Below are 14,889 nucleotides of genomic sequence, written 5' to 3' on the forward strand. Positions count from 1 at the left end.
TCCAGGGACGGGGGGCTGACCCCCTCTCTGCTCAGTTAAGGATTTCTAAAGGACTCCAGGCCAGTGCTGCTGTTGGCAAAAGCCAGTGTGTGCTTTCAACTTTATTGGCACCAGCACGGTGTCTTCGTGCTGCCTTCTCTGTGGTTTGGTTCTCTTCTACTACCGTGCTGAGAGTGCAACATCGTTTCCTCCCTGTAGGAGCGGTTGAGGAGAAGTACAGTGGTGGCTGCAGGTGGTAGCCTTTGTGTGTGTGGAGCCATGCTGTCTATCAAAGCGCCGCACCACGGGATGCCCCGGATTAAGTGCCCCTGGGCCCTGCCTCTCTGCTTCTTTATACTGGCCGCGATGCTCCTTAAACCAGAGCTGACCTGTAGCACGATCTGCCCAAAGGTTCCCACACAGTGGTTGGGGGAGAGCGGATTGACGGAAACTTCACTCCGTGTCACGCCCAGGCCTGCGACAGGGGAAGATTCCACCCGGCGCTGCAGCTCAAGGCTGATGGGTGGGTGACGTGCTGCCCTGTCTCACTGGCCTGAGGGGCCTGATCGGAGTCCCCCAGCTAGACGCCAGCCTTTTGTTTTCATCAGAGGAGGTCTCTGACATCCCTGCCCTGATATCATAAACGTTCGGGCTTGGAGGGCATACAAGCTTTGAGTGGAGAGTGCTGTACCACGTGTTCACAGGCAGCTCCATCTACTGATTTGCATGTGGGGGACCTAGCAAGGTCTTCCTACCAACGGTAGCAGTGTGTGTATGACCCCACTCGTCCTGACAAATACCTTGGAGCATTTACTTGAGAATTAGGATAAGGGGCGAAAACACAATCGAGGCCCCCGATCGCCAGAAGAAAATTGCAGCATTTCCTGATTACCATAATATACCTAGAAGAAGTGCAAAGGCTCTGGTGTCATATAGGGGATCCTCAAGTTACAGCATAGTATGTAGTAGGAGGGCGGGTAGCCTGCCTCCTATGCTATTATGGGGATTTCGTGTGATTTATGATCCGCTGGTTATATTTGATAATGTTTGGCCATTTATGTGTTATCCCTCAAGCCAACTACTGCATTTTTTATGCCCTGATGTTGTCTAATGTATGTCGTTTTTGCCTTCCACTGTCAGGACAACGAATACTATTTCAGGATTTGCTTTCATGTGCACAGTGATGATGTTTTGATGACATGTGCAACCTAGAAACCTTTCTCTTATTGTGCACATTGTGATGTTTGTGACAATTGACTAGTTGGCAAAGGGATTATTAGATCATGTTGTTTTGGTCTATGTTTTATATATAATACAGTGTATTTATATATAATATTGTGTGGAGTCTCTTTTGTGGTGTATTTATTGTGTCGCTTGTGTGTGCGTGTTATGCAAACGCTTTACACATTGCCGCTGGTATAAGCCCGACTGCTCTGGCCAAGCTACCAAGGGGGTGAGCAGGGGTTATCTTTGGCGTGTAACTACCTTATCCTGACTAGAGTGGTGGGTTCTGCCTGGTGTAGGAGCATACCCTACCAACCAGAAACCCCATTTCTAACAATGTGCAAGAATGCTTTTTCTCCTAAACCTTGTAAGAGCCATCTCATTGTACAGAGATGGAACAAAGGCTGGAGGAGAGTCAGTGAGAAAGCAGAACGTATGAATATCTTAGAAGAAATAAATTATTGATATTATGACGGAAATATGTTAAGAGTTATTAATACCGTAGTATCTGACAATGTGCAAAACACTAAGGTAGGGTGCCATTAAGGGTTTAGCACAGTGGGGATCCTTAAACAGCTTACCAAGGGCAATGTATTTTGAAATCCCTGCTTCCTTTCCCCATAAATATCTGTTACCCCAGCAACCTTCCCACCACGGGCTACAGGACCTGCACATTAGAAGACTGCCTATTTAGTGCTGACCTTCTTATGCATATTTTCCCACCGAAATAAATTCTGCTTTGAAGTTTTATATTTGAGAAGTAAAAATAATGCTGAGCAGTCCACCGCTATATGGTGGCCCAACAGCATAACAATCACAACAAAAGTTCCCCAGCTATGTCAGTGAGAGCACTTCTATATAAAATTTACTGCCAATGCAGCAGGCAACAATACATTATTTCCTTCCTATTTCACAACTCTTAAATGCCCCACCGTCCAGTAGCAACTTTTAAGTGCTGTCCTATAGGGCAAATTGTTGAACATATTCACAGCTTTCTCACCCAAGTAATTCTTAATTAGGTTTAACTCGTCATCCAGGAAGGCACAAAAACACTTTACACCCAATGGTAAAAATGTACATTGCTGAAAATAAAACCCAATGCCTATTGTATCACTTAATTATGGTGATAAATTATTATTCCTTGTTCGCTATCAGGCCGATGCTCTGATGGTTTTTCATTTATACTTTTGCATGTGGCGCAACATCTGAAAAAATTGAATAAAGAAATTTTGGAGAAACAAAAATGATAGTGATTCAAAGGGGGATTTCCTGCTCATGCACATGATCTGTCTTTGAGTCCAGCTGCCAATGTTAAATCCCATTTTTGTAATGCAGATCTGTTCTCGTGGCTAACCGTTCCATTGCGATAGGAATCAGGGTGATTTTCCTGTGATTTGATTCAGTTTAATGCCTTCTTACATTCCTAGACATTTACATGAGTGTACCTGTAGGGGCTGCGGGAGTTAGAGGACTGGGAGGACGCGGATACCTGGCATACACCGGCCTGGGACGCGGCTATCCGGGATACCAGATTAAAGGAGACAAGAGAGGAGATGACAAGCTCTTCGACATTTTGCCTGGAATGGAGATTAAACCAATGAATACTGTTTCTTTAAAACCTCAAGGAATTAAGCAAGCAACACAGGTACGTTCTGCACCACAGCAACATGGAAGTAAAAAGCAGATCATGCAATGGTGACATTGGTTCAGGTGCTCAGTACTGTTCTAACATGGCAGGATTACACTGGTTGTGTCGTTGACACTCAATATTGTTTAGAAAGTGGATCTACATGATATTTTCTGCTACCCAATTCAGTTGCCTCACCAATGTGATGTGGAAACTAAGATGTTGACTTTGAAATTGGAAGACTAGATTTCTGATGCCTACAGTGTCCAAACTGAGTGAAGCCGGCTACATTTTATCGCCATTTTGTGCCCCATTTCCCATGGTGGTTAAATTGGGTTTGGCTTGAATGAGGGTAAATGGCTGTATAGAGTGCTATATGTAAACTGGACATTTGCAGACCTTCTTGGGGAACTTATTCTGGACAATAGGAGCCAGATGTACTATGTTTTTGCTGTTGTAATCCTTGAAATTCATAAAATGAGATGGTTTGCGACCGCACAACCCCTTTCTGGTATGTACTAACCCCATTTTGCAATTCAGGAAGGGTTTTCCAAATCGTAAAAGGAGTTTCTAAGTCATACCAAATCACAAATTAGAAGAGCTATACAAAGGGCTTTCCTTCCAAATTCCGAGTCATCTTGGGAAAGAATTTTTGGTTTGCGACCGCAATTGCAGTCGCAAACCATTGATCAGTTACTAACTCCCAAGTTGAGGTTAACTAATTTGCAGAGGGGACGATGTTGCATTTGGAAGGTGTCTTCTTCGGAGTTGGGGGGAGGGAGGGGCGCTTTGGGGGGGGAATAGGATGTGGTTTATGTGCCCAATGCCTGCTCTCATTGAAGTCTTTAAAAACAGAAAACTGTTTTAGAGCTGGCCCGGTTATTTAAAAAAAAAAAAAATGTTTGAGAATGCAATCTCATGGACTATGGTCTGCTGTTCCTTGGAGGCCACCATGCCTCTGATTGAGGCAAATTGCAGGGTGTTGCAAAATGCGACCTGCCTAATGAATATTAATTCGTCAGCTAGTACTATAACCTCCTATGAATCCCTATTTTGCAAACTGACCTATCAGTACATAAGTCGGTTCGCAAAATTCTCAAAAAGTCATTGTGCATTTTGTGACTGCTTTTTCAGAATCAAATCTTATTTCATCCGTCCCTACCTCTGTTAAAAAACTCCAACAAGAATGTTAAATGAACATGAATTATGTCATGATTAGGGAATAGCTCTCAGATAAGACAACCATTTTTCTATAATTAAAGTGGCGATGATATAGCTTACATTCATAAGTAAAATGTGAAGCGCATTCTACTATTTTGATAAATTAGGCATTCCAAAAGTAATTAATTGCAAAAGTCTTCCTTTGAACAATTAGCAGTTTTTCTTTTGTTTTGCTTTGTTGTTGCTAAAACACTGTCAGCCCTTTACAGGGCCTCTTGGTGAGGATAGCTGCCTGGACTAGGTGTGTAATCCGTGGGTGTTTCACTATGCACAGCAGCAGTGGCATACGTGTATAAAGCTAACATTTTGTAGTGTTTGCACTCAAACATCTCTTTTTTAATAAATACAGCCTAGGAGCCCGGCACTGCTGACCCAAGTGTAATTTTAGGTCAAAATAACAAGATTTAGGATACCAAAAAATTGAGACCTGTAGTGAATGTATCTGTTGTGAGTAGCTGAAAATATTGATAACAAATTAAGGCGATTGTTATTATTAGTATTTTCTTTATATTGTTTATGAAATTATAGACTTTTCACCAGAATGTATCGTTTTGCATGTTTGAATTAAGTACTTTGCATGTTTAAAATTGAACATTACGAAATTATTTGTGGGTATGATTTTAAAAAGCTACGACATAATGTATTGATTTTAAAGTTTTTGATGATTTTATTGTGTAATTCGTGCATTACATGGCTATATTTGATGGTGTGTAAAACCTGTAAACAAACATGCAGCGAGATCAGCATTAATGCTTTGGACTTAATTAAGTATATTTTTGAGTAGGAGTGCAATTTATAGAATCCAAAGCGAGCACAATACATTGATGTTGAAATAGATTAAGACGTTAGAGGACACTCAGATATGAGGAGGAAGAAAAGTTCTCAATGGACCGAAAGAAATGAGAAATCTTTGCAAATGCACATTTTCAGAGCACATGGCATCAGAAGAACCTAATATATTTTTTCAATTAGTTAGATATTTGATGGTAAGGCTCATGAGAGGCATTTAGAACTACACAACACTTTACACAACACTTAAGTGATTGAATTATATATATATAGTCTCAAAAGCCGGAGTGCAGGGGTTCGAATTGTCGGCAGTTCGAGTCGGGCTCCAGTTGCCCCATACAACATCATAAGATCTGACGGTAAAGGATACCTTGAACACTCCTGGATGATGCAATGCAGAATTTATTCCAACAAGGAAGTCCTCTCTTACTTGTTGGAATACATTTTGCATTGCATCAATCCAGGAGTGTTCAAGGTATCCTTTACCGTCAGATATTGTGATGTATGGGGCAACTGGAGACCGACTCGAACTGCTGCAACTTTGAGCCCCTGCACACTGGTTTTTGAGGCTATATATATGTTTCCATAGGAAATCTGAAAATTCTATTTTGAATAACTTTGGCGCCGGTTGACGAATCCTCGCAAAATTTTCAAAACTAATGGGGCGCTCCGCTCAGCTCCTACCCTGAAAGTCTCGGGGTGATTCGTCCAGCGGGGGCCGAGAAAAAAGGGGGGGTCCCAAAACGCGTTTTCCCCATGCATTTTCCCGTAGGACCTTTAGTCGAAGGTACAGCCCGAACGGCTGAACAGAATTACTTGAAATTTGGCAGAGAGGTAGTCCTCAGGTCAGGGATGTGCCTTTTGCATATATGGTGTCAATCTGTTCAGTAGTTCCTGAGAAAATTGCAGTTAAAGCACATAAATATCTATAGCCGTGCACCGTGCGCGCACCGTGCGCGCACGGTGCGCGCACCCTAACGTGCGCGAGCGTAATTCTGATTGGTGGTTACATGTCAGTCAACGTTCGGATCGGTCGAAATCAGAAAGTGTCGGCCGCCATTTTGTTTGTTTTGGGTGCGAGAGTGAAAAAGAGAGGTGGCGAACGTGAAAAGGGGGCAGGGTAGGGAGTTCCTGACCCCCTAGCCTTTGTCAGGGGGTCCCTAAAGGACCCCGAAGGGTGAAAAAACCTTTAATTTTTTTTTTTAAACTGCGGGGTGCGCGCACGGTGCGCGCACGGTGAAAAACCTTAAAAAAATAAATAAATAATACATACATAACTTAGCATTTAAAAAACCGTACAAATTCACTTAAAAAACCATAGGTTTCACACACATTATAGTTAGGAATTAGCATTTAAAAAACCTTGCAAATTCACTTAAAAAACCATAGGTTTCACACATGTTATAGTTAGGTGGACATTTCACTCGTAAAAAAACAATGAAATTCCCCCGTTATAGTTAGTTCAGATAACTATAACTCGCGCGACCGCCACTCTATCACAAGGATGATGTCATCAGTGATGTCATGAGTGATGCCACTGACCACGTCATGAGTGATGTAATATGTGACGTCATGAGCAGTGGATTGCGGGCGAGCGAGTTATAGTTATCTGAACTAACTATAACGGGGGAATTTTATTGGTTTTTTACGAGTGAAATGTCCACCTAACTATAACATGTGTGAAACCTATGGTTTTTTAAGTGAATATATATATATATATATATATATATATATATATATATTTATAAAAATTTAACAATAGACCAAATAAAAAAATTGATATAATTAATAGTTTTCACAAAATTACGTATATGGCTAAATATTACATTGCTTAGCGCAAAATACATCCTCTGCTCTATTTTGAACGCATGGGTGAACTTTGCTCTAAGAAATGTGGTAAATGCTGGTTAGATTTCTTGCATAATTCCATGTAATTTCACAGAATTTTGCTACACGCTACAGCAAATTACTCAAACTATGCCCACCCCTTGTTGTGAGCAGCCATTAGGTGTAACTGCAGAATTTGACAACAGTTGCTCACTACCATGTCATCACACAACCTTGCAACCAAATGGACTGTGCGCCTAATATGATGCCACACCACTGTGTAGCCAAATGGATTGTACCATTGCTGGATGTCAGAATGTGCCTCTCTAGAACCAAGTGGGATGATGAAGTGAGAGGCTGCTGCTGCCATCTCAACTTCTGACTTCACAGGGGTTTTCTTTCTACAGGCTTCTACACAATTGTACTGATAATTGATTTTTTGTTTGTGGGTATACTTCAGATCAGAGTGCGAGACAAGAGGGTAACAGTCAAATGTAGTATCACATTTTATATTTTATTGCAATGTAGAATTTTTAAAGCAGTTTATCTGGCTGATTAGACCCTGAAGAGCTCTGATCAACAGGGTGATCTCAGGTGAGGATTTGGTGGCAGTGCTCACATCATATCTGCTCGTGGATTTTTTTAGCACCTTCTGTGAGTCTTAATATTATGATAACACTGAAATAAAAAAACAGAAATTGTAACTATATAACTTCAAGGTCAACCGCCATTGTAATGTTGATATAACGTCAAACTGGCAAAGCATATGTACATTGAATTATTAATTTTATGTCACAGATTTTGGAAGAAATTTGCCAGAAAAATAATTGGGGACAACCCGTTTATCAACTTCACTCTGCAATTGGCCAAGATCAAAGACAACTGTTCTTGTATAAAATCACGATTCCTCTCCTCGCCAGTCAGCATCCAGCTATGTACGTAATCTCTTTACATATACAAAATAATTACTTTTTTTATAGCCAGTACAAAAAAACACTACATGGGTTCAATGCACATCGTCATCAATATATTCTGCAAAGTATATTCAAGAAAGTATTAAAAATAATATCGTCTTCTTTAACTTAGGCCTATACATTTGTGCTTAATAGCAGATGTATGTTACCATATTGGATGCCAAAATATTGCCCTTCCATACTATTGTATCCAGATTGTAAACTGCCACAATAGTATGAAGGTAAGTGTATGAGAATAGATTTACTTTTCTTAATTCCACATCTTCAGCCTTGAAGATAGGTTTTTATATCCTGTTGATGTGGAGTGAAAAGGCCTAAATCTAAACTTATCTTATATACTTAGGGCCTGCCTTATTACGGCTTTGGCGATTATAGTGGACGGTGTAACACACCGTCCTGTGTAGGACTGCCAAAGCGGTGGTGCTTCCGCGTGCCAGATTAGGACTTCAATTCTAGTGTGGTGGGCAGTCCTGCAGCGGTCTGACAGTGGCAGTTTGTAACATGCAGACCGCTGCTGTCATAGGGCCGACTGCACCTTCCTGCATGGCGTGAATACATGCCACACTGTGCAGGATATTGGGGGAGCAAATCCAGGGGGGCCCTACATGTGCCCCCCGCAAGCACCCCCCAGGCCCCAGAGAATGGCAGGGGAACAGGTGTCTCACCACCACCCTTTTCATGGCAGGCTCACCGCCATGGAAAGGGTGATGGTTTGGCCACTCCTAATATGCTTGGCGGTGCCACGGTGGCACTACCAGCATATTACTATGCCTGACCGCTGCACTCCCGCCACAGGATACTTGATTCCCGGCGGTCGCAGCACTCCTGTGGTGGTCTGACCGCCACACTCATAATACTGCAGATGGGCCTGCTGTGTGGAGGTGCTCGGACTGCCACCACGAGTTTGGTGGTCCTATCGAACTTGTAATAAGGCCCTTTTAAATGCAATATTGTGTTATTTGATATTCTTGATGCAATTACTATGCAAGCCTAAGAAAGAGAGTGTTGTAATAGCCAAGCTTTTTAAGAGCTAGTTTGTTTATGGGGGAATTGAAAGATACGGGATCTTAGTCTTGGTGCAGTTAAACATAATTAGAACACTGGGGGTTCCACTGAAGACAATGGAGTAGCTCAGGGTTAAATATGTCTGGTATAGACTTTCAGGTGCCAACATTCCAAAGCTTCCCTTTTGGTTTCTCCCAGTTTATTTTGGAACATTCTACACCCAATAAGTGGAATATTCTAATTGTATAATAGTATTTCTGCCTCAGCTGTCCTGGTTGTTAAAGACCATCTCTGTGCCTGCAGCTTTGCTACTTAAATCTTGGTTGATGCCTTTAACGACTATCATAGCCCTCTGGAGCAGGCTATAATGAGTTATTAGTACGTTGAAACGCTGAAAACTCCATGGAAGATAATGGAGTGGTTCAGAGCCAATAATGGCTTGCACAGACCTTCTGCTGTAATTATCCAATGTCTGTCCTTCTGTTTCTCCTTTTTTGATTTAAAAAATTATGCCCCCCAGAGGGTGGCATGTACTAATAGCATTTAAGCCCTTGTATCTTGGGATAAACTGGTAGCTATAGGCCGCCACCCAAGTTATAGGCTCTTGCCTGTGGCTTGGGCCTCTACCTCCTGTTTCAGGACCTTTTGCAACCATTACAACCCTCAGCAGCGGGCTATAATGCTTTAGTGATGAGCAGAAATATCAGAAGGGCAAATGTTAGAAAACAACCTGCATTTCCAATGAACTTGGTTAAATTAGACATTGAATGTAAAACCTTTCACCAACCACGAAACATGCCTTTAATTAAAATAATCAGAGAGTGTTATGAATTTGTGCAAGATAATGCCCAACTTTAATAATTATATTTTCTACCTTGCTTCAGCATCAATAACAATAGCTTGTGGTAGAACCGAAATGCCCATTTCAACACCTAATAAGTGCCAGCCAAAATTATTTAGTTAGGGAGGTATTTTCTGATATGTCTCTGGGTTACTTGAGTGAGGGCAAATAAAGGGGCAGATTTACAAGCCCCCTGCGCCACCACTACATCACTTTTCGTGACGTGCTGGTGGCGCAGTGGGCTCCTCCATATTTACAAGGAGAGGAAAAGCCACCCTGCGTGACTTTTCCTCTCCTCGTAAATATGGCCCCTTCACACGAAGCACTTTGCGTTGAAGAGGCGTTCCATGGGTGTTGCTGTGGGTGTTCCCACACAACACCCATGGAACAAGACACATCTACAAATTTACGAGAAATCATAAATCAGGGGATGCGTGTGAATGCTCCGCCACTCTAGGGGTGGTGTAGCAAGGAGCAACAAGGAGAAATGCACGCATTGAAAGAAGAAAAAGCCTCTTGTGATTGTTTTTGTGCAGGAAGGTGTCCCTACCTGCTCAAAAACAATCTCCCCACGACGCAGGCATCCTTGCACCATGGTGAAAGGGTGCCTGCACCGGCGCATGGCTGCAGTTTGCGTGCCAGTGCAGGGGAAGGACAGAGATGCAACATATTCTTGTAAATATGTCGCATCTCTGTGCTTTCCAAACTAACGCAGCACGGCGCAGCAAAGTGACTTGCTGCACCGTGCTGCGTTACTTTGTTGTAAATCTGCCCCAATGTGTTTAATCTAAAAGCTGAGGCCAGAACTTAAAGCATAAGCTTAAGAATAGGTCTTGAACACTAGGCATGGCAGGCACATATTTCTATGAAAAATCTAAGTTTAACAATGTGATTTGCTTTATAGTCATCCCTTTACACCTCCCAAACTGTGTGCGTCTGTGGATGAGGCCAAGACATATGCTGCAGAATACACCCTCCAGACTCTGGGGATTCAGACAGAAGGAACAGATCTTCATACTCCGGCTGCCTTTGCAGGTAACACTTCATGTCATTGCCTTTAATGAATGAAATCTGATTATAACAATGTTTAAATAAGGATGTGTTGGGTTCAGCTCAATATGTGAAATTAATCCATACGTTGGAATTGTGCTAACCAAATTTCAAAAACTCCATAAAAATGATTTTAAAGAAAATCTTAAAGCATCACAATCCTTCAGGGTGCTATAGCTTAGTCTTGATATTTTTACTTCTAACACAGCTGTATTATTACCCATATGGTACTCATATAACACTTATTGATTCATTGACACAGTTAACTGCCTAATGTGGTATGCATTGACCAAAAGAATATTTATTATGTGTTTCTAGCTACACTTCTCTTTCCGGGCTTGCTTCACTCTGATAGCGTTTGATATTTATATGTTTCAACTAAAAGAAAATAAAAAGTTTGTGGGCTTAAAGTTGTCTTCTTGTCCCCATAGTTGTAATCTTATTCCTTTGGCGCTATTAAAACTAGAGTGTAGAGACATAGGGCCCGATTAGTATGGCAGGCAAACTTTCATCCGCCCGCCACCCTGTCGCAGACAGGACTGCCTGAAAGGCTGTCGGCGGTCCCGCAGTAGTCATTAGGATGCGACCACCATCATGGCAGTTGCAATGCCTATATTTTGCAATGCAAAAAAGGGACACCATAAATATCCCTGCACTACGTGGCAGGCACCATGCGGTGCCTGCCACATGGTGCAGGGATCTGTAGCCCACAGCTTAGGGCCAAAGTCCCTTTCCACCTGGATGTTCATGGCAGGTTAACCGCCATGAACAGGCGGGCGGAAAGGGACATCATATTCCCTATGGCAGTGCCTGTTAGGCTCCGCCACCATGGTAGGGAATGCGAGGTCCACCACCACACCGGCTGGCTCATGGAGTCCGTCGGATGCATGGTGGTCGGGCTTTCCAACCACCATCCTTCCGCCTGCCATTATAATATGGCGGGTGGAAAACATGCAACCGATGGTGGATGAGATCCCCACCAACAGGGTGTTGGTGGTCATCTCACCCTCATCGTAATCAGCCCCAAAGTGTGTCATTGCATGCAAAATAAATAATTTTAGAGTTTTAATGAGCGGAGGCACGTCTGACACCATACACCCCTACTAGGTCATTAAGATCATCTACCACCTATCTTCTGAAGGCACCCCGAACTCACAGATCGAGATGGGGCGGAAAATCTATCTCACATCTCATTCCTTAACTTTGGAACTCACAGCCATTTGAAGTAAGAAGTCAAGACAAGGAGACATGGTTTAGGAAACAGGTGAAATCCTGGATCCTCCACTACTAAGCAAGACCTACTCATATGGCCCCCTATTGGCTCGGGTGCAACACAACGGTTCATCTAGCGTTTGGATGCCTACAGTTAGCCATTCGCTTTAGAAATCATAGAAAATAGAATGGAATAGGAGTGTTAATATTGATAAAACCAATGCCAAAGTTTATAATGATACATTTGCGCATAAGAAAGAAATCGCATCACTATTATCAAATTCACCTGTCATGAACTCTTTGTCAACCCCGACTCAGAAATACATGGTCAGTGAGGCTCTGCAACCTAGGTCTGAGGTTACTGATTGACAGGTCACAGGATGGCTGGCCCAGAGCCTGCCGACTAAATGCGCGACCACAAAACTCAGGTCAATCCCCCAGATAAGCACAGTGACACCACAATTGTCAAGGAAGATTGGCCCAATAAAGCACTAATGGCCAGAGGGGTGCACACATCCCCAAAACACTATAAAGTCAGATGCCACATGAAGTTAGGAACATACAGCCATTCCACTGGGAACAAATGAAAACTGTGGCACAATACTGCACATTCCAGACATGCAATGGGGTTATTCAATTGGTTTTATGAAGTGGTGAAATCCACTAGGGATCCAGAACACCAAGGGGCACATGCATCATTGCTTTTTGCGGTCGCAAAGGGGCAGAGTCGCAGAATCTCCCCCTTTGCGACCGCAATTTTTGCATTTGGGCTGCATCATCCCAAATGCAAAAAATCATTATTTAAGTAATCGCAAAATTTGCGATTACTTAAATTGCGATTGCATTCAGGGAATCGCAAATTGCGATACCCTAAATGCAATTCAACAAAAAAAATCGCGATTTCGCTATTAAGAAATGCAAATTACCATCAACTTAAAGTTGATAGTAATTTGCGAAAACTTTGAAAAATGCACAAAGGTGCATTTTTCAAAGTTCTATGTTGCACTCACACATGCCCTTGGGGCATTTGTGTGTGCAACATGTTTTTTAATTGCACTTTCAGAGGTGCATCAGGGTGTCCTTTTGGCACCCTTGCACCCTTGAAATTGCATGCGCAATTTGCAAGTACTTATTTGGTATTCGCAAATTGTGCATGCAATTCCCATTGATTCCTATGGGCCTAGGGCCCATGGGAATCAATGGGAAGCCATTCCTTAATTGCGACTCGCAATTTGCGAGTCACAATTAACGAATGTGTAAGAATCACAATTTTTTTTGTGATTCCTACATGCATAGCATTTTTCGATTTCCAAATAGCGATTCGGTAAAATTTGCTATTTGGGATTCGCAAAATGCAGGCTTGACGCATATGCCCCCAAATGTCCTTCATCATTCTGAGGTAGTCTTAATTTCACTTACTCTTTTCATTACAAATGCTAACTTAATACGTTATATTCATACACGCTGGTCACCTACAGGTTCAGAGCCAACCACACATATGCGTTTGTTTAAGCAGTACACAACATGGGAACTTGTGGGCATTTAGTCAAATGCCTCTATAGGGGCCTACACTCCTATTTACATGCTTCACTTACACTGCTGCGGGCCATGTGGGAAATGGACCTTGGCCGTGTACTCCACTGCAAGGAATGGAAATTCTTGCTGGAATATCCAAGCTTAATACCCCAAAACACAAGTTTCAAGTTCATTCAGTTCTCATTGCTACATAGGGCATGCCTAACACCCTTGAAATTTCACAGGATATTCCCTGCCCTTATTTCTTCATGCCTGTGCAGCTCTACTGCACATGGTGTGGTCCTGTCTCTTATTTGGGGGAAATTAGGGAGTCCCTTGTATCCTTTACAGGGCGTCCACATTGGGACACGGTAGAACATTGCATGCTGGGACTCTACCCTAGACCTAAAACATTACACACTGAAACACAATTTGTGGGCCTAGCACCACTTGTTCCCAAGCTCCGGATTACGCGTAGCTGGAGGTCCTCCGCTGCACCCTTTGTGGCTAGATGCCGGGAGGAGGTCTGGGGATGGGGTTCAGCTGAGAGTTCCTCGCTACGCAGTGATTAATGCCAGGGGCTACATAAGCGGCCCATAGCCATGGAGTGAGATCCCATGCTGGAAGTCTGTAAAACACAGGGAGAGGACATGGACTAATCCTCTGCCGTAGGTTGGTGGCTGCTTGGGCCAGCTCTCCTACTCCTAGGGTTCCACCCCCCTCCTTTCCTGCATAGTTCAAACAATGTTGACAAGCAGTATTCTACTTTCCGACAGTTCGACCATGGGACCTTTCCTATTCCTTATTACAGGTAATTGTAAAATGGTGATGTGCTTAATGGTATGGCAGATATGTTTTTTGTCGGGCGGGGGGGAGGAGGGATTATTATATAGACATGTACCACCTCATTTTGCATTGGCACGTACATCGTCTGAAAATACAAGATGTCTGCCTGGTTGTGTAACCGACATGTTACAAATGTGTCAGCTGCACTTATGAAGTGGATAATGCCTGTGGCTATATGGCAGGAACTGTGTGGCAGCCCACAACATGTCTTATTCATGTTTGTCTATAACTCAGTAAACTACGATATCAAGGTTTGAGTTTGATCCTGTCTGCGTTTACTGTAAGGTAACAGTATCAGAGCCTTGCAGCTGATGGATTTGAGGCTTTCTGGACCAAGATAGTTCAGTTTGCATTATGGGCGGCATATTTGCATATCTCATTAAACCTGACATGTGCACATAATTTAAGAAGAGGATGTTCCTAACATATCACACAATGCATCGATGCCCCCACCAACAAAATCTGTTTTCTGAGCTTTGGACAGTTGTTGCCTTGCCTTTTGTATGTTGCATTTAAGCGGCCAGACAAAGGATGCTGTGAATCTGTCTTCACCAGCCCAAGAACAGGCCTTAACAAGCAATACAAGGTTAAAGGATAATCTAAGCATCCAGACGGCATAGTAGTTGTATAAACAGTTTCATGGCTACCTTGATATTCCAAATAGCATAACTTTTTCTCTAAATGTGTTGCTGGACTTATAAAGATGACTGACCACAGCCTAGAGACATGGCGACTTGCCATGCTCTGTGGGTAAAACACTGACAAAATGAAAAAGTAGT

At 42.7% G+C, this 14,889-nt stretch overlaps 1 protein-coding gene across 6 annotated transcripts in view; it reads left to right on the top strand.

Annotated features, from left to right (window-relative positions):
- Positions 1–14,889, top strand: part of A1CF (APOBEC1 complementation factor) — a 176,470-nt gene that overhangs the window by 145,487 nt on the left and 16,094 nt on the right. For 3 of the 6 annotated variants that reach the window (XM_085605377.1, XM_085605415.1, XM_085605386.1), the window contains 3 exons: positions 2,631–2,848; positions 7,466–7,602; positions 10,392–10,522. In XM_085605377.1, the coding sequence (XP_085461503.1) occupies positions 2,631–2,848; positions 7,466–7,602; positions 10,392–10,522 (486 nt within the window). The remainder of the gene's footprint in view (positions 1–2,630; positions 2,849–7,465; positions 7,603–10,391; positions 10,523–14,889) is intronic. The other 3 variants (XM_085605394.1, XM_085605423.1, XM_085605405.1) reach the window with 1 other exon arrangement.

Source organism: Triturus cristatus, chromosome 1_2 (genome assembly GCF_964204655.1).
Source record: "Triturus cristatus chromosome 1_2, aTriCri1.1, whole genome shotgun sequence".
Classification (NCBI taxonomy): Eukaryota; Metazoa; Chordata; class Amphibia; order Caudata; family Salamandridae; genus Triturus; species Triturus cristatus.